Here is a 20,355-nt window from a genome sequence, read left to right on the forward strand (position 1 = left end):
TTTTTTAAATAACAAGAAGATTGGAAATACGAAACATTGAACTTGATTTCTTTTTCCCCCTTCACATTATCCCTCTTACTTTACTTTGTGTTAACGTTTTATTTTCAAAAAAAAAAAAGAAAAATGGTAAACAAAACAAGAGTATCTATTTCTTCATAAGATTTAGATTTTGTTTGTTTTTCTTGATGATTGTCCCACTATATTTTTTTGTGATATTCTTTTCATTTTTTTTGTTTTGTTTTCTTCCCCCCTCCCACTACTGATTTCTTTCCCTATTTCGGTTCTTTAATTTGTATTTTGTTTTTAACCCCCCTTTTTTATATCTTCATGAAAATTTCATCATGTAGTGTACACAGATTAAGATTTTGTAATTTTCGCCCTTGTTTTTTTTTCTTATTAGGAGAATACATTACAATTTTATTCCATTTTTTTGCTTTTAATAACAATGAAAAACGGTAAGAGTTTCCATTTTGTTTGCTTGAATTGATGCGGAAACTGTGAAAATAAAGTAACACAAAAAATCAATAAATTCAACTAATGACAACAATTATCTCTTCTATGTACAGATATACAGTATATGATAAACGCTCATATGAACAAAATGGTATATATATATATATATGTAATGTATCCATGACATTATTTCAATGCATAAAACAATTAATACATTTTTCTGAATAGCCTATATCTTCTCCATTCATCAATACGTACATATATATATGTTTTGTGCATAGTTAAAAATAGATAAGTATTTTATGATAGTTTTATATTTCGACTAAAAATTGAGCCTGTTGACAGTTACAAATTAAAGTCATCAAATTATTTTAGTCTGATTTAACTTAGTTTAGGCTAATGATAATAGAAATGGATAAGAGTTTGATTATATAAGGTAAATTGAAAGTTACTTCATATGTCTATTTTTATTACAAATTCGTTGTGGAGATTGTCGAATTCTACTGAAGTCAAATATGTATACCAATGAGCGGGAACTTGCTAGTATTCAAGGTTAATAGCTTTTTGAGATGACTGTTAGTCACGAGTTCGATTATTTGTTTGATCATAGATGGGTAATGATGAGAAACCCTGTATGTTATAACTTGTGAGTGTGCGTGCGCCCTGTTTGATATATGAACGTGCTGATTACCACCAATGAGAGAGCAGTGAATTTATTGATCGGAGCAGTGATTTATCGATCGCCCAATGATGCACAAAAGCCGTGTTAGTAGTCTTGATTACTTGTCAGTCCCGCTTTCTGTCTAGCCCAGCCAGTTAAGTCCAGACACCAATAACAGCCTCGGCAATATGAATCATTATTCACAAACATACTGGGTTTATATACCAACCAAACAGACCACATCGTAACATAAAAATAGAAAATAACATTTGCACAATAATTGGCCAAATGTAGCTGTGAATAGGGGGAAAGTAATCAATACACTGATGATAACTCGAGAATCGTATAATAATAGTTCAAAGGTCAAAATAAAGCTAATGATAAGAGAAACACGAATATGAATAGTTTAGTTACGTAACAATTATACAATAGGAAATAGTCATATTACATTTGTCCATAAATAGACTTCAGATTTATCATTCATATTTCACCAGGGGATATAACACTGTATAAGGCCAAATCAGTTGTCCAGTGCTTCTTGATCTTTAATAGTTGTTTAACTAGAGTCAGTTCGTAACAGAAAAGCTCAAATCTCTATCTTTTTTTATCGAAAACTCCTGGCTAACAAAATAAGTATTCATATCCAACCGAATTACTATTAAAGTACATATTAAGTAGTCATTAAAATATCTATTCAAATCTAGCATATTTATTTAATAATTTTTTTAACTAAAATTCTCAATACTCAATGTTCAAACCTAAGAGATAGGATAATTTTTATTTAAACGAGTTATTAATCATGGCATTTCAGTCTAATAGTTATAAATAATGAACCTCAGCATTTTGATCACTTGTTAGTAATGTTTTCATAATAGTAATCTTATTACTATTAGATACAGAAATAGTTGAATGATTCAGAAATTCTGTTTCGAAGGAATATTTACCATTTTATCTTATTCAGAATAATTAAGTGCTTTTGAAATTTCGGTGATGATTAGAAGTTTGATTGGACATTTTTCATCTTATAATGTCTGAATCTCTTGAAGATTTCATGATCAGGGTAAAAGAGATCGTAATACTATCAAAAATACCCTTGTTAAATAATTATATAGTTGAAATCATGAGTCAATTGAAGCTAGACCACAATGGAAAACCTGAAAGCTCTGGATGCCTGTCTCGTCCTAGTGTGAGACTCCTTAGCAGTGTGCATCCACGATCCCACCCCACGAGGTTCGGACCCAGGACCTATCGGTCTTGCGCGCGAACTTTTAACCTGTAGACCAACGAGCAGGCATCCAACAGTGTTAGTGTCTAACTTCAACCAATTATATAAAATGAATTATTGTAATGTATTACTTCCATAATAGCTACATCGGTTTGTTTTTCTTGTATCGTCTGTGTGTTTTAAAATATGTGTGAGACAAGTAACTTATTGAAAATACTTCATTTATTAATTAGTTTCCTTATTCATAAGATGAGAATACTTTTATTAATCAGATTCATAAGCTCAGTCTATGCATCTAGTTGCACAGTTGATAGATATGCCGGAATAAGGAGTATTCTATCATTAATAATTCAACTTATTTCATAGTTCTATTATCTAATTAGACTATTGCAAATAGTCTTCGTTCAGAAAATGAACTATACATGGGTGATAAGGTAGTGTAATTTTCAGGCGATTTTGTTCCAGTTAAATATTTTTTTTAATTGAACGATCGTAGTTGTAAATAAGTAATCAAATTACCACACTAAATATGTTTACCTAATTTCATTTTATATATATATTCAATGTTAACTATTTAAATTAAACAGTTAATGGCCAAGTACTTTTGAGTAAAATTTTAGTTTATATTATGATAACTATGATCTAATGTAGTTAGAAATTGATAGATGTGAGATCAGCTGATTTGAGGATGAATGAAATTATATTGTATTTTGAACTAATGAAAGTTGATTAACATAACAGACTTGTTCGTTCGATCATGTGCAGCCTGATAATACAAGAAAAAAAATAAACATAAGCTCTTATTATCAGAAGGGGGTTTTGTGGAGATTTTATTAATTTTATATAGTTGAGATCATGAGTCAATTCAATAGAAGCTAAACCACCATTGTAAACCGGCCGTCCAGTTCTTTAAGGTTTTCCATGGTGGTCTAGCTTCAATTGACTTATGATCTCAACTATATAAAAGCTATTAATTTGTTAGGATAACATTATATAAGTAATGCATAAAAACATGTGATGACAAATTGATCAAACACAAATAATCCAAAACTTTGTATACGTTTATGTCAGTACAAGCTGTTATATCAACACAGGGAGAATTAGTGAAAAATAAAAAAATGAAAGAAGTTGAAATAATAATCTTTTACAATAGGTTTTAAATAATACTATATAGGTTTAATCTTTTCTTGCTTTCTTCAAACCTACTTACTTGCGCCTGTTATCCCTTCGTGGAGGAGCATAGGCCGCCAACCAGCATTCTCCATCCAACCCCGTCCTGGGCAATCCTTTTCACTTCTTTCCAGTTGTTATTCATCCTTTTCATATCTGCTTCTATTTCCCGACGTAACGTATTCTTTGGCCTTCCTCTTTTTCGCTTCCCTTCACCATTCCATGTTAGAGCTTGCCTCGTGATGCAGTTCGTTGATTCCCTCAATGTATGTCCTATCCACTTCCAACATCTTTTTCTAATTTCCTCTTCAGCTGGAAGCTGGTTTGCCCTCTCTCACAAAACGCTGTTCCTAATGGTATCCGGTCAATGAATGTTGAGTATTTTGCGTAGACAACTATTTATAAATACATGTACCTTCTTGACGATGGATGTAGTAGTTTTCGAAGTTTAAGCTCCATACAGTAGGACTGTCTTGACGTTCGTATTGAAGATTCTCACTTTGAAATTAGTCGAGAGTTGTTTTGAGTTTGATTTGTTCTTCAATTGTAGAAATGCTGTCCTTGCTTTGCCAATCATCGCCTCTACATCTGCATCATATCCTCCTTGTTCATCAATGACGTTTCCCTTTCTTCAAACTTACTTTCAAACTATTTAATTTGGTTCACAGTCCTGTCTATTATCTTTGGAAAATGTTATGAACTTACGTTTAGCGTTGGTCACTCAGTAGCCCCGTGATAGACTGGTAGAACTTTTAGAAATACAATAAGCAAATAATAGTTGGACATGTTTGTCAGTTATGAGTAATTAGAAGGCAAAGCCTAATGTTAAGAGCTCAATCGTGATAAGCACTAAAATAGATGATTTGATTTATATATTGTACAATGTTTTAAATAAAAAAGCTATTGGGGCTTTACTGAGCATTCGTCAGTCGACAACCTACTAAGTCTGATAGGACATTCAAAAACTGTGTAGTGGCTTAATTCTCATCTGCATTCAATGCTGTCAGATTAGGTACTGAATGAAATCTTAAATGAAGTAACAATGTATATCTGGGACAATAAAAACTACGGCTGAAGTTCTCGCGTAGTTATTCTAGCAGTTCATAGCACTTTGAATTATGTTCACATCTCCAAAGAACAGATTTGTGTAAAATGTATGCTCTTGAGTCGATGACAAAGTATCAGATAAAAGACTGTTCTACAAAAAATGGTGACATTTGGAAACATATCCGTAATATAAAATTGCAAGATAGGTAAATTAACAGAAATGTTAGAAATAAACTCAGATCCGAAGAAGACAATAGTATAATAACAGTTTCATAGATGGCAGAAATTTGGACATCACATTCGTTGATGTGATTAAATGTTGAATCAATTTGAAAACTTCAATTCTTGTGACCAAATAAGTCTAACTACTATATCTGTCTTTGCAGTTGTCATAAGAAGATCCATTTTCTTTTCTAATACAGTCAGACGATCACAGATCAAGAAGAATTCCTCATTCAATTAAACCTTAACTAATTGTGTTTCAATCAGCCGTAACAGAGTATAGGTAGAACAATATAATTGAAGATATTCATCAAGGATTAACATACATTAAGGAAATATTTAGTACCAAAGACAACTGAACAGCTATTTACCTCTAAGTCTTTATTCTCAAACTGTTTATGTTGAAGATTCTATAGATCGTCAATTTTTTTATTTGATACTGCCCAGATGCCCAAACTGAAACAGGTGGTTTACTTAGGGGGCCACACCCTGAGCCTTTGGCCTAAAGGTCTGATCCACAAGGCAGTGGAGCATCGTGAGGAGATGCAGTCCCATGGTAGTCGGTGACCAACGATTGATTAATACTCCACTTGTTCCCTCAGGATACTGGAGCCTATGTGTACCATTGGTTTGGAATAAGGGTTTTCCAACTCCCCTAGGTGGACTTTTCGTGTCCACCTACCCGGTTAAAGAGTCAGACATTCGTTTGCTGTCCTCTCGATTTCGTAAACAACACTCCCGTCATGAGAAGGCAGTGAGTAGGACTTCTCTGGCAGAGACTATATATGCGTGGCCATATGAGAGCATCTCGAGAGGGAGAGCGAACTCTCCCCACTCTTGGCATTTGGGGGCGTATTTCGTATTCCACTTATCCAAATCAAATTATTTTAAAATTTGTAACATAAAATTAAATTAAAACTGTATTATTTTACAATTTCAATAAAGAAAAAACAAAATAGAAATGTTACAAAAAAATTGGAACATAAGTAAATAGTAAATTTAATTAGTTATCTAAAATCTCAATTATCTACAATATTACTCCTTTTTGCCCCGGTGATATTTTCCCGTATTCAAATAAGTATGAAGTGACAAAAAAAAGTAAACTAACCATGAAACAAAAATAATGTGAATGTGTATTATTATTATTATTGTTATTATTATTATTATTATTGAAGAATAAGTACATGTACATATACACATTACTCTATCTTCATATATACATAGAGATTGAATAACAAAAAGGTGGAATTCTAGATAAGAGATGAGTTTTTCATATATTATTACTAGTTTTAGAATGGGGGTTCGTTGAGATTGTAGTAATTTTGAATAGTTGACTTCATGAGTCGATTGATACTAGAGATACTAGACCACCATTGAAAACTTAGTATGAGGAGTCCCATACTAGGATGAAATGGCCATCTAGTACTTACAGGTTTTTAATAGTGGTCTAACATAGATCGTCTTATGAATTCAACTAGTAAACATTCACTAGTTTTGTAAAATAACACAGTAATAAACTTAGAGATTCATTGGAAATTAAATGAAATTAGTTGTCCAGGTAATGTCAAACCCATGAAGTAAGTGTGTGAGTTTATCATTAAATTCTTGGATAGTGAACGATTGTTTCGTAATTTCTGAGAAGACATTACAGTGTAGTGTTAAAAACCTAGAGATAATTAGTGTTTAGATAAAATCTGTGAAACTAGGGTATACTTTATATAAGAACTCTCGTCTAAATTAGAGCGAATAGTTTCACAGTATTTGAGCGCCGAGTTGATGTAAGACATTAAATAGGAATAATATATTTGTAAAATCTCAGCGAATGAATTTGTAGTAAATCCAACGTTTCGCCTGGCAATCTGGTCCAAGCTTTTTCAAGGAATTATAATCAAACATCAAAATTATCGAATATAAATAGGTACATGGTTCTCCGAGTTCATTATACACTGAATAGGTCATCCAATCAACGTTAACAAAAAGTCTAAACTAGGTATGTTTAAGAGATATGTGATGTGAAGGGATGAGTGTTCATATAACATATTGTATAGAAAAAACGTAAGAGGTGAGAGGAGAAAATTACATTCACATTAGATATTGTCTCTTATCAGTGAATTTATAAGGAAAAACATACAATTTGTAATATATATGATATGAATCATATCTGTCACAGCATGTATAACATGAAGATAATTAAACAAAATAAAAATAATAAAAGAGTAGGATTTGAAGAGCGTAATTTTTGACTGTATGTATGTGTCATTTTTAATGTTCCAATGAATTGTTTAACAAATTCCGATAAATCAGAAGAGATTTTGTGGAGAATTTAGTATTTTCACAGTTGAAATCATGAGTCAATTGAAGCTAGACCACCATCGAAAACCTTTAAACGGTGATCGTATAGAAACTTATTTTTTTTAGGTTTGTAAATTTGGTATTCAGCAGCATGACTTTTTATCCGTACTCATGAATACAGTTATCTATTTTCGTAGATTTCTCCTCGAGCTTTTCTAACACATACTTAACGTAAGAATTGTACACTGTGGAGTTGATTTAGTTGACACAATATTTCGTAAGAAATCATATTTGCAAGGTGCTGATTAAAGAGAACAAATAACAGATATACAGTAATCTGATATCGACAATCCATACATTTCAGGACAGAGTATTTCAATGAATTCAATGACTAGAGCTTTTGAAAGATATCAAAAAACTCATTTAAACTTGTGATGATCTCCTCCCACATTATTCAGAGCATACTTGGAAAAATGTGATTTTGTGATGGTGGAGAAGATTTGTAGCTAAGGTGGGTGATTTTGACGGAGTTTTGTTCTCCAAGCTGGATGGTTTGGTTGTGGAGCTTTCATCGTCCTTCTGAAGGACGTTTTTTTAGACATTTAATTAAAATAAGGAAATCAAGCATAATCTCTAATCTTCAAGTTTTATTCAAAAACAAATTTAGTAACTTCAATACTAATTACATTACAAATGAGGATTTCAATTTATGTCGTAAATCCAAAGCAGTTTTACTTATAAGGCTAAGATGACGAAGTTTTTGAGACCAGGAAAATAAAGTATTTCTAAAGAGAGCCTTGAACATCGAAATAATCTATTTTATCTGATTAGCGTTGTTTAGCGAGTTGCTTTTCTACGGGATGCGGTCGCTAACCCCATACTTAACCCTCCTCCTTTACCCGGTCTTAGGACCGACAGTAGCCCTCGGAGGAGTTACAGACGGAGTTATCTATTTTATCTACAAAATATCAAATCAAAGTCTACATACATTTCTTCTATATATTCAGTTTATATGCAGCCGATTTTACATGACAACAAGATTTATAACTAATTTATTGATCTGCTTCTTTCAAGAAGATATTTAGTATCTTGGCCTGCAAAATCCCTAGATATATAAATAATCATAACTACAAAGAAATGTAAAAAACTAAAGATCAATAATGGTAATTATCAGTTTCATGGGGTAATCTAAGTATTTGAAACATAACTCTTTTATATTTAGTCGTACTCATTAGTTAGCCGATATATAATTGAATTAGAATTAAATGGATCAACTCAGGTGTGTAAATTACAGTAATGGTAATCATTTATTTTTTTTATTTTTGCCAGTTAACAATGATTATATCGCTCACTGTTATAATATCTTTCATTTTTCATACCTAAATACAATTAAAAACAACCATACATTAGGACTATATATATATATATATATATATATATATATATATATATAAATACAGACATAATTGAATTTTCTGCATAGAAACTCTATACTTACCAATTTTATTGATTTAACAATATATGATACTGTGTCATAATGAAAGTGTTGGTTACCATTGACAAAAATAGAAATAATGCCTAACTGTATGTCTCTTTATTTAGAACAGGAAAGCGAATGTAGTTGGGCTGTCAAGTTCACCCTCTTCTTTAAAGATCAATAGCGTTATGCAAATAACTGATGAAAAGAATATATAATCTTTTCTTTTATCGTAAAGAAAAAAAGAAGTTGGGAAGAGCGATATCGATAAATAGAAATGTCATGAATGTACTTTTAGTGATCAATGTTGCATTTTTTTATTGTGAATTTTATACACCAATAAACGGAGAATATCCTTTAGACTGATGGTTGTGAGCGATTTGAATGCTGCTATAAATCTAGGAATAACAAAATCTCTGGTCAGCGATTAACCGTCAGGTGCCTTAAGAAAATGAGTGTAATAAGTTATAAAAGTTTAGTTACTGATAAGGGTGGAATGTTACGTCTATCGTAACGTCTGAGAATTGAGATGCTTGTTAAGTTAGAAGTAAACTGAAGGATATCTAAGATAGGATGATGAAGATATTGTGTCTGTACACAGGTTTTTTGAATGGTGGTTTAGGGCATGTAAGCAAAATTTATCTCCTTTGAATAGGTTTTTAAGTACTATAGAACTAGAGACATTTTGCTTGACAGTTCGAAACTAACACATTTGGTCCAACTGAAATCGTCCTTAATCTAAATCGAAATTTTCAACATCAAAAATTTCCCTGTGATTTTCTGTCTTCATTCTACAATGACTGTAAAGTATTATCAGTGATCTATCGGTTAAGTGCTCTGGCGCGAGACTGATAGGTCCTGGGTTCGAATCTCGAAAAGCGGGATCCCGATTGCGCACTGCTGAGGAGTCCCGCAGTAGGACGAAACGGTCTTCCAGTGCTTCCAGGTTTTTCATGGTGGTCTAGCTTCAATTGAATTGATTCATGATCTCAACTACATAAAATTATCAGAGAAGTCTGCTTAATGTTTCAGTCAGGATTTTTTATCAAAGAAGAATACAGAAATAAGAAAAAATTTTTTACGTAAGGTAAAATATCTTCAAATAAGATGGTGAAGAAAATTCATAGCTCAGGAGGGTGATTTTGATGGAGTTATGTTTTCTTTGAGTGTGTAGTATAATCATGAAGCATTCATTTTTTACTGCAGCCTATCATCAGAACAAACTTTAGATAGAAGCTACACGATCAAACCATCCAGCTCAAAGAACTCAATTGCACCAAGTTCTTCATGTCTTATCATCCTAATTGCATAGAATACCAATGAAGAATTTGTGACTTAACTACTCTTCATCTCGAAGAATAAGTAAGACTGTTATTCATCCTCAAGACTACCACGTCTCATGACGAGCTGGTTACCTCTTCGAATACAGATCCAGAATTTATTACTCAATAGTTTCAGCAACATTCTCTATTTTACTGATGATATGGTTGGACTCAAGTTGTCACGATTTCTCAAAAAACCTTCGGAATTTCATCTCCAAATTATTCATGTAGCATTATACTTAAAATTTATTTTACTGAACCAAACGGACATCTCCAAGATTCTTATCTCTCCTTAACGTTGTTATGAAGAATACCGAACCAGGGGGATCATTAGTATTTAATTAATTTGGAACTTTGGTAAAATAAGAAATTGATTCAATTGAAAAGAAGCAAGTATTTGTTGGTCAAACCTACGTAGATAGCTGCTTTATTTATCCACGGCATAAATACGTAAATAATTATTCGGCAAATGAGTGTCTAAAAGAGTAGAAATAACTAAAACAAAGTTATTCTTTTTAAATCGAAAACAAATTAATGAAATTTACTTGTATACCTTTCTAAGTTGAATTCATGAGCCAATCTAAACTAGACCACCATGGAAAACTTGAAAGTACTGGACGGCTGTTTCAGAAAGCAGTACTGATAAGTACTCAAGATTGCTCATACGGCATAATAATATGAAAAATAATGAGGGCAAACTAAATAAAAGGTACTTGATTATCCAGTATAGAAAGAATATTAACATGTTACATAACACAAGAGATAAAAATGGATCAAGGAGTACTATAGGAGACTAAAGTTTAGCATTAACTTTATTTGATATACAAAGACAGTTTGAGTTTTTAAATGGCCAAGTGTTTAAAAACCTTCATTTAACTGACACTTATTTATATCTTACCGTAGATACCCTGAGTCACAATAAGAATAAATTTACCAGTGTTAAAGGAATTCCAGTTTTATCGATTCATACACAAAGCCTTCTGCAATCTATTTTTGAAATGGAATCACTCATATAAATTGTTCACTGTTTTTATGTTTAATTCCCCTCTGGAAATATCTTAAATGTGTTTGAATCATTAAATATATTCCATCCCACTAGTAAAACTATACTGTAGTGTGAGCTTCTCATGTGGACAGATATAAGTAGTACTTAGCACGAATAGGAAATTGAATAATTATTAGCAGTTGATTGAAATGAAGAGAACAGCAAGGAATACGGAGAGCAATCAGAATAACAACAGAACAAGAGAAATGATTGAGTATTTAAAGGACAACTAGAGGAAGATGTGCTAATAATGCACTTAATGTATGATTTTCATATTTTACAAATGCAATGTGACTGGAAATAAACTCAACTCCGGTTCTTAATTTTGACACTACTTAGACACCAACCAGAATGAAGCCGGAATTATCATTATTACTGAGACCGCTCATTAAACTTCTCATCCTGTAAATGCCTTACAGTTACACCGCTCCTGGTAAACTTTACTAATTTTAGTAATAGTTTACCCAAACAGCAAATCATAAAACAACCTGACACATATATAACAATAGACCTATCATAATATTGTTCTGCGCTCCATGTTTCTGTTTTTTTCTCCAGTTGTAGGTTATTATGAATACTCTGTAATAGAACTGGAAATGATCTTGGATACACTGTTCATACATCATCAGAATGTCTCCTTACAGTGAATTATTGATGCATAACTGATGCTTCACATCGTTGTAATCCATATGAAAATGTACTCTCTAACCAATTTTTGAACTATAACAGTTCAAATAATCCAAAATCATATATCTGTTGTTTATCTGTACTAATCTGATCATGACTGTAAACCTCCATTCACTCTGTGATTATTACATTTCTCCTTAACTCCACCAGCTAATGTATCATTTTTTTAGATAGTTTGCTTAAATTACTTTAAACAGCTAGGTTAATGCACTTCAGAATTTTAGTGAGTACAAAATATTGTCAAATATATAGCATACTCCTTCACTGCTGAACCAGTCAATCCAAATGTCTAATGAACGTATTTGAACAAACTATACAATAAGAAGACGAAGATTATCAGTCTTCTTATTACACTATCGGAATTTATCGAAGGGACTAATTCCTTTAAACTATACAATACTATTGACTTTTTTGTTTTGATATATATTGATTACAATGAATATTTTTCAATGTCGTTCATTCATCCCATTGAATACTGTTGTTCTGTGCCTTGCATTTTTATTGACAATATGACAAGTATAATAAAAGAAATGACCAACTATCGTTTTGCACTTTTACTGACCGTGTGAAATGTACTTTTTCTTTTTCTTCCTAATCGAATGATTAACATTACGAAGTATTACAAACTAGTACTTTGAATATGAACGCTGGAAATTTAAAAAGTGTTGGAATGTGGAAAAAAGACATCAAATAAAATCATACTTTAACCTTTACAACTAACAGGATTATAAACGAAAAATTTAGCCATTCTAGACAACTTCTCAGTTGGTCACATCAATGGAATTAGGGGGGGGGGCTTTAATTCATTGAAATTAGATGACCACTCGATGATCAATAAATTTCAATTAGGTTATTGTTTCAATGTTCTGTTATCTGTTGAACACGCATCAGGTCACGAAATAGTTACTATGACATCGGTCATGTCAATAATGAAAAAGTACTTTAGAGATGAAATTAGAGAAAAATAATGCTATTTCACAGTTTTGACGGATGAGTTTTAAGCGGCATGTGTTTGTGAGAGATTTCGAGGTTCAATTGGTTAGGTATATATAAAAAATCTTTCGGTAAGACAAAACAACTCTCTGATGTCATTCAATTACCACTTGTGCTTCAGATGATCACAGTTTAGTATTAACGACAATTTCAATGTATTTGTTTAGATATGTACATGAATTCATTTTCTGTGATTATTATAATAGCATCGTCGCAGTAACAATGAAAGCCGAGTGGCTTATCGAGATGCAAAGCAAAGATCCTGCGAGCGGGATTGTCGATGCGCACAGCTGAGGAGTCCCATACTAGGATGAAACAACCGTTCAGTGCTTTCAGGTTTTCCATGATGGTCTAGCCTTAATTGACTCATGAACTCAACTATTAAGTGTAAAGTTGTAAAGAAAACAGTTAACAGATGGAATGGCATATTTACTTTCAATCATGTTATTAAAACGGAATACAGTCTGTTTCTTACATACAAGCAGATGGATTAATTACAGTTCATATGTATATATATATATATTCCAGTGATACCCATGTATGCATAGATGGGCGAATACAAATACACATAGAGCTCACAGGCTGACACTCATACACCCTATATTACACAGATAGATAAAGATGTGACTACCCAAAGACGTAGCACAGAGACTTATAACATTGAATGAATAACAAGTACTCAAACCAGTTTGAAAATAAGTCGTCATAGACGAAATGCTCCTGCATGCTCATGTCCCAAACAAGGTATAACATTAGGATCACGTCGATTTTTTTTTAATAAATTTTTTTTGTCCCCCTTAATCAAAAAATCTTCATACCATTTTCCAATTTTTTTCAATCCGTTTCGTCCAATGAAATTCCTAGTTGTAAATGCGTTGTAATTGGTTATGTAATTCTTGAAATTCGTATAAAAGCTCTGTACTTATGGATATAGATAATTTTCTTCACAATATGGACGTCAGTAACGTGCAAATTAGAGGCTCTGTTGTTCCTCACGTAGTCACAGAAACTGAAAATGTATTTTTGAATACATTGTATCTGGTAGCGTTTCCATCACTGGAAGCGTTAAAGAGCGCCATTAGAACTTATGAAATAGCAACGTACTGCCATTATGCGGTGAGAGATTCTAATTTCCATGGAGATCGGAAGCCGTATATAAAATTTGTATGTTGGAGAAAGAGCTATAAAACACCAAACGGTTCTTCGCAGCCGATTAGACGAAGGAGGTAATTTGATTAGTGTTATTATATTGTTCATTGAGGACTTCAATGGACACACAATGTCCGGCCTTCATCTTTTGTAAGTTTCTTGAAGGTTATTGGACTGTTGTTCGTGGGAATGTGCATCACAATCACGAGTGCAATTCCCTGAGGTACGACTGTAACACATGGATGCGCCGATTAACGGCGGCGGAATTGGAAACAATGAAGCCACTGCTGATATCTGGAACATCAGCATTCAATGTGATACACTACGCGTACCAATCATATGGGAAACGTCTTACAGCTCAAGATGTTTTCAATATGCGTTACAAAGTGTTCTCACAGGCCAACCTTCCTAGTAAGCAATGTGCATATTTATACTATTAACTGTAGGTGATTACGGTAAGTTGAAAAATCACATCACGTCACTTGGTGGCCTTTGTGATTATCAATTGGATGCAGATCATAGTCTGTTGTACTTCTTCTTCGCTACAGCAGACCAGATCAATCTGTGTAACAGGTTTTTAGATGTTGGTTTTGATGGGACATACAAAACCAATAACGAAAACATGTTTCTTTATCACGTGGTGGCTCTGGACATGAATTTCATGGCAATACCTGTTTGTATTGCATTTATAAGTCGCGAAACATCGACTTTGCTGTCCAGTTTCCTCTCGTTCTTCCGCCAAATGAGTAACAATAGAAAGGTTATCGGTATTGTTACCGATGATTCACCTGCTATAGCTGCTGCCATAACGCAGGTGTATCCCAATGCACACCACCTTTTGTGCCGCGTGCACCTTCTTCGAAATGTCATCAAGAGGGTAAGCTTTCCTTTCTTAACAATTAACTCATTCATCGTATTCGTAGAGGCTACGATCTGATCTTCTTCAAATGTTCTACCGTCTTATGCTAACAAGAAATGTGGAAAGGTAAATCGAAATATGCTTTACAATGTATTGTAGCTTCCAACGGTATGTGTCATTTATCGAAGCAGCAGACGGGAATTTCTGCCAATATTTGAGAGATCAGTTATTGTCCAAAAAGCACAAGTGGTCGAACGCTTTTAGACCAGCTGCAATGCTTCTAGATCAAAGCGATACAAATTTCGTTGAGACGACCCATCGAATTTTAAAGTTGCATAAGCTGAACAGAAAAACACCCGTGTTCAGATCGATATTTAGTGTTCTGCTTCGCACTGGATATTGGATAGAAGCTAGAGTTCAAAAGTACTCCACTGAATGCCGTAGCAGAGCTGTGCTGGGTCGCGAGCCTCAACTACGTCGTCTTCAGGAAACACTTACACCTGCTGCATGTCAACTGCTTAAGCGGCACATGCGTGTTCCTGTTACTGACTACGTATTGTCGGGGGAGTTTTTCACGGCCGTTGATACTACAGGAACTTAGTTGTTCCTGTTTCTTTTATGTAGAACACAGAGTCGTATGTCGTCATATCTTGGCATATTGTTCGCACGATAATGTCGAAGTTCACAGAGAAAGCATTGGTGACAGATGGCTGCATTCCAACAGCTACGTAACCAGAGTAACGATTGACAATGAGTTACCGGTACAAGTCGGGCAGACAAACGTCCAAACATCGATTCACTACTTGTGTCGGCGTATGTCTGCTGAACAGCATACCGCTCTACTTAACTATGCTCATCAGTTGCTTAACGATGGATTACCTACTACCATCACAATGCCCGTCGTCCGAAATACCACAGGCACCAACCGTCAACAGAACGTAGATTTGGATGCTACCTTAAATGATGACGAGATTGAAGTAATATCTATGAACTCAGAAGAGTTTACGGACCGAGACAATGAAGAAGACGAACGTGCGCACAATGACCGACTGTGTGATATTTGCCATCTATGTCAGCCGCCCAGTGAACTAGCTGATGGAAGTGCTTGGATTTTTTGTCCATGCAACGCTATGTTTCATTCGTTCTGTGCCTACGACCCAACAGAAGTATCACCTGGGTTTAACTGTCCCATGTGCGGCGCTGTCACGGACTCATAGTGGAGTCATCGATCAGGACCTAAGGAGCTGTGTAGAGACCGAGTAAAGGCCCTTTTCAGGGCCACCCACAATTTGATTTAAATTTTGTTTGAATTTCTTGTTTCCATTTTAAGGAGGAGTCATGAAACCATCAATAATCCATTTTACATTCATATGATTTGGTTACTAGGTACAGTAGAGAAATGTAGTAAGATCAGTTCACTAGTACAACAAGATCTTTTCTATTGCTAAGGTCAAGTGAACAGACACTGATCGGTCATCACAATTCCATAGTAATAAAGCTGTAGATGAATAATGATCATCGCTCACTTTATTACCTTGCCAACAGCTTTTAAGGTTTTTCAAATTTACGGTTTCAGTAAACGATTCCGTACAGAAAACAACGTCATATAATAAACACTAATTTGTTAAACAAAAGTATATGCTAAGTTGTGTACGATCATTTCAAACTCTTTTCACTTAGCGACGGTAGGCGATTGTACTGAGATCAGTTCACTAGTACAACAAGATAAATTGTATTGGGAAGGTCAAGTGAACATACACTGATCATTCATCACAATTCCATAGTAATGAAGATGTAAAATCACTTTTTCTAGATTAATAGTAATAAAGTGATTATCGATCACTTTATAATTTTGTCAACAGCTTTTAAGGTTTTTCAAATTTAAGGTTTCAGTAAACGATTCCGTACAGAAAACAACGTCATATAATGAAGACTTACATGTCTAACAAGTCATTAATAATAATAATAATGATATTAATAATAATAATGATAATAATAATAATACGAAATGTAATAATAATGTTTCTTATGAGATTTATCACTGCATTGCAAAAATTCGATACATTGATAAATGTCATTTAGACGTCTGATAAATAAATGTACAGTTTAACTTAACAGATTGAAATACGATATTCTAAATACATAATGGTTACTTGATACTATTGACCTTATTCACATTAAGTCATATAATTGAGATAGAAATTTATTTCACTAGACATAGGCTTGTTCATTGACACTTAATCTAACCAATATTACATATGCTTTTCAAAAAAGGTTATTTTTTCAACATTCAGCGATTTACTGTTTAACAGTTTAAGAGGAGTAATTATTATCCCTTTGTGACGGAAAATGTACATATAGTTTTTCATTGTTCGTCCAGTATGTTTAACAAAGGGAACTGTTGGATTTGGAAATATAATTTCAGTCTTTCTAATTAATTAACATTTACAATGTTAGTTATCAGATGGGGTTTTGTGGAGATTTAGTATTACAATGTTTTTTTACAAATGAAAATAGAAAATTCAGATCATTCATTTGAAAGGCTGTGCACTTAAAAAAGATTGGTTGTTAACATTAGCTGCCAAAAATATATTATGCCCACCTCAAAAATACAATTACCGTATTACATGATGACTGAGTACAACACTGACATGTATTTTCGGTGATCATTAATAAGTGATCAACTACAAAGAATGTACAGGTCAACATATTTTATACCTTTTAATGGATTTACAAAAAAACAGTATTGCGTTCATTTTCGACACCCTTTTCAAAGCTAAAATGATCAACTTTTTGGTATTAAGAATAACGGTTTGCAAAATAACTGAATTATAAAGATTATTTGCTTTTTTCTCAGACATTTTTACTAATTTCAGACAGCGTAAAAGTTGCTTCATTTACCCATCTTTTACGGTTAGCGTGACTTCGGCATGCCCCCATTCACTTTCTCTTTATCATTTACACGAATATAACGTTTATTTAATGAGCGAACTATGTGTTAAATTAACTTATGGACATAATACTTAAATGAAATTGTGTTCACTAATTGTGTATTAAACATTTGTCTACCTTTGCAAATTCAATAATCACCATTATCAACTATAAATAACAACGGTCAGTTTTTTTCAAAAATTAACTTTCAATGATCTACACATTATTATTACTACTCTTGTCACGATAACTGATAACTGTAGTTGCATTTCTACTTCATAAAAAAGGAAATTATCCCGATATACATTCACTAACTAGCAGTATAGCAGGGTAATGAAAAGGATTTGTTCTTGTTTTTTTTCCAAATTACAATTTTTTACAAAACTCAGATGGAAAATAGTTAATTATTGTAAATAATAATCCGATGTAAAAATGTCAATTCTTACATCCAATAAAAGAACTTTATTCTAGTTCGATTTGAACGAATCAGATCACGAAACTGCACCATTTACAGCCAATTAAAAAATTATTACAGGTGACAAAATGTTTGTTCATTTGCACTTGAGCACACACTTTCAAAAACAAGTTCACCAATCACCAATTGCTGAATTTTTTTCACATCCTTCATTTTACAAAAAAAGGGTGGTAGGGGATAATACGAGCCGTGATTCTAATGTCAACCCCTGCACACTGGTTACGGAATAGTTTAAGTTCACTGCTTAAGTCCGCCCTATCTGTACCTAATTAATTACTCACTTAGGCCTGTTATCCCTCGTGGAGGAGCGAAGGCTGCCCACCAACATTCTCCTTTAGTAGCCTTATATCTGGCTTCATTTAGATTGTTTCTGATTGTTATTGCAATATAGATGTCGCCAATCCTCCCATATAATTATTATTGAATATCTTTTGTCCCTATCTAATCTGTGTCCTTTAAGATATTGGACTCTATTGACCTTAAAAGATGGAAAGAACTTCTCTTTTACTTTTGTTTACACAAACATCATAGGAAATGTGAAGTTAATTAGTAAAAAGGTAATTTAATCTTTTGAAAGTGTTTAAGATCAACAATTTAAATTTAATGTATCCGATTCCATTGACTTTGTCACTTTACGCTTAATATTTAATATTAAAATATAACTGATAAATGAGAAGTAGTGAAAAAATAAAAACGATAAGTGGCGAGACCATAATTTATGGACGACCTTTAAACGAACCCTGAGTGACCTTGAGAAGTATTAGCCAATCAGTAAACAGTCAGCATAGAGTAAAAATATATTATACAAAACCAAGGAATTAAAGTGGATACACTTCTTTTATCTGATCCAAAAACTTGTCAAGATTAGAAAGAGGTTCAAAGGGTCTAAAATCGTAATGCAAAATTTAGAGGAACTCATCCATATGGCTTCATAATACCCAGTCTCTGGAGCCATGATAAGGTCAAAAAAACCCTCGTGACCTCCACCACATAGCTTCAATATTGTATGTGTACTCCGGTTGTGTAAATTTAACATTTTTATTATGGATGTGTCTCTACAATACTCATACCACTGAACAGCCTACGTTTCAGTGACATCTGCGATTATTGCAGCCAATGTTGCTGGTGCTTTTATTATACAGTTCGCGGCAATTATTATAATATGCCTTAATCTCAATCTGGATCGAGCGAAAAGGTTCTATTCTAGCAAACGTCTTCCTTCAAAGTATGTTACACCGAAGGACAACATCACGGTAGTTTGCACAAAATCTATAAGTCATTTGATGACCGCAATTACAAATAACGAAACTTCTTATTAGTCCTATTTATTGTAGCCGCTTAATTGCTGCGTCCTCTTTAAAATCCTCTGTGAACCAATTTTACATGAGCATCAGGTACTAAAATTGGCGCCGTGACCTTGAAATCCCTCAGACTTTTCTGATTGACTCGTCCATAGATTATAGTCTCACCCGATAAGTTTATACCGCTGATATAAAAATGTTTATGATGAAGTTATGTGTAAATTTAATTCATCTAATTTTGATAGTAATTGAAGGTAAGGATAATCACTTAGTTTCAGTGTACATATTTTGGGCTAAGTATACTCCATCTATAAATCAAAGGATATTTAACTGACAATTAGGTATAGATGCTGACTTGTGATTGAGAGAGTGGATGATTGAGAGATGTAAATACAATGTTTGATAAATGTTCACTAAAAGATGAATATTTAAATTATTGGATTATTTCTTATCGGCTTCTAAGAGTAATTTTTTAAATGAAGCTGAACATACCTGATTAATAAAATGGAAATTAACTGGTTTATATTTTCTTGTTTTTCTTAGTCCATGATATACTGAAAGTATTGTCTTTTGCCATAGGGAACTGTCTCACTTCCGACACCATTTATTCGACACTTTGTTACAATGAAATATATACTTGAAAGTTTTGAAGGAACGATTCTTCGAATGACTTTATTATACGATAAAATCAACTTAAACGCCAAACAGATTTTCATACATCACACAGTTGTCTATGCAAAATACTTCGGATCCGTTGGCCAGACACTATGAGGAACATTCTACTGTAGGGGAGAACGAACCAGATTCCATCCGGTGGTGGAAGAAATCATGAAGAAGCGCTGGAAGTGGATAGGACACACATTGAGGAAAGCACCCAACTGCATCACAATACAAGCCCCCACATGGAATCCTAAGGGTCAAAGGAGAAGAGGAAGACCAAAGAACACAATACGCCGAGAAATGGAGACAGACATGAGAAGAATGAATAACGATTGGATAGAACTAAAAAGGAAGGTCCAGGACCGAGTGGTTTGGGAAATGCTAAT

General features: G+C 33.4%; 1 protein-coding gene across 1 annotated transcript; it reads left to right on the forward strand.

Annotated features, from left to right (window-relative positions):
- Positions 1-15,417: 15,417 nt before the first annotated feature.
- On the forward strand, positions 15,418-15,819 carry Smp_203920 (uncharacterized protein; the record flags this gene model as incomplete). The annotated part of the gene is made up of 1 exon (XM_018790057.1): positions 15,418-15,819. One exon carries the CDS (start codon positions 15,418-15,420, stop codon positions 15,817-15,819), a length of 402 nt encoding a protein of 133 aa, XP_018655438.1.
- Between the last annotated feature and the right edge of the window lie 4,536 nt (positions 15,820-20,355).

Source organism: Schistosoma mansoni, chromosome W (assembly GCF_000237925.1).
Source record: "Schistosoma mansoni strain Puerto Rico chromosome W, complete genome".
Lineage (NCBI taxonomy): Eukaryota > Metazoa > Platyhelminthes > Trematoda > Strigeidida > Schistosomatidae > Schistosoma > Schistosoma mansoni.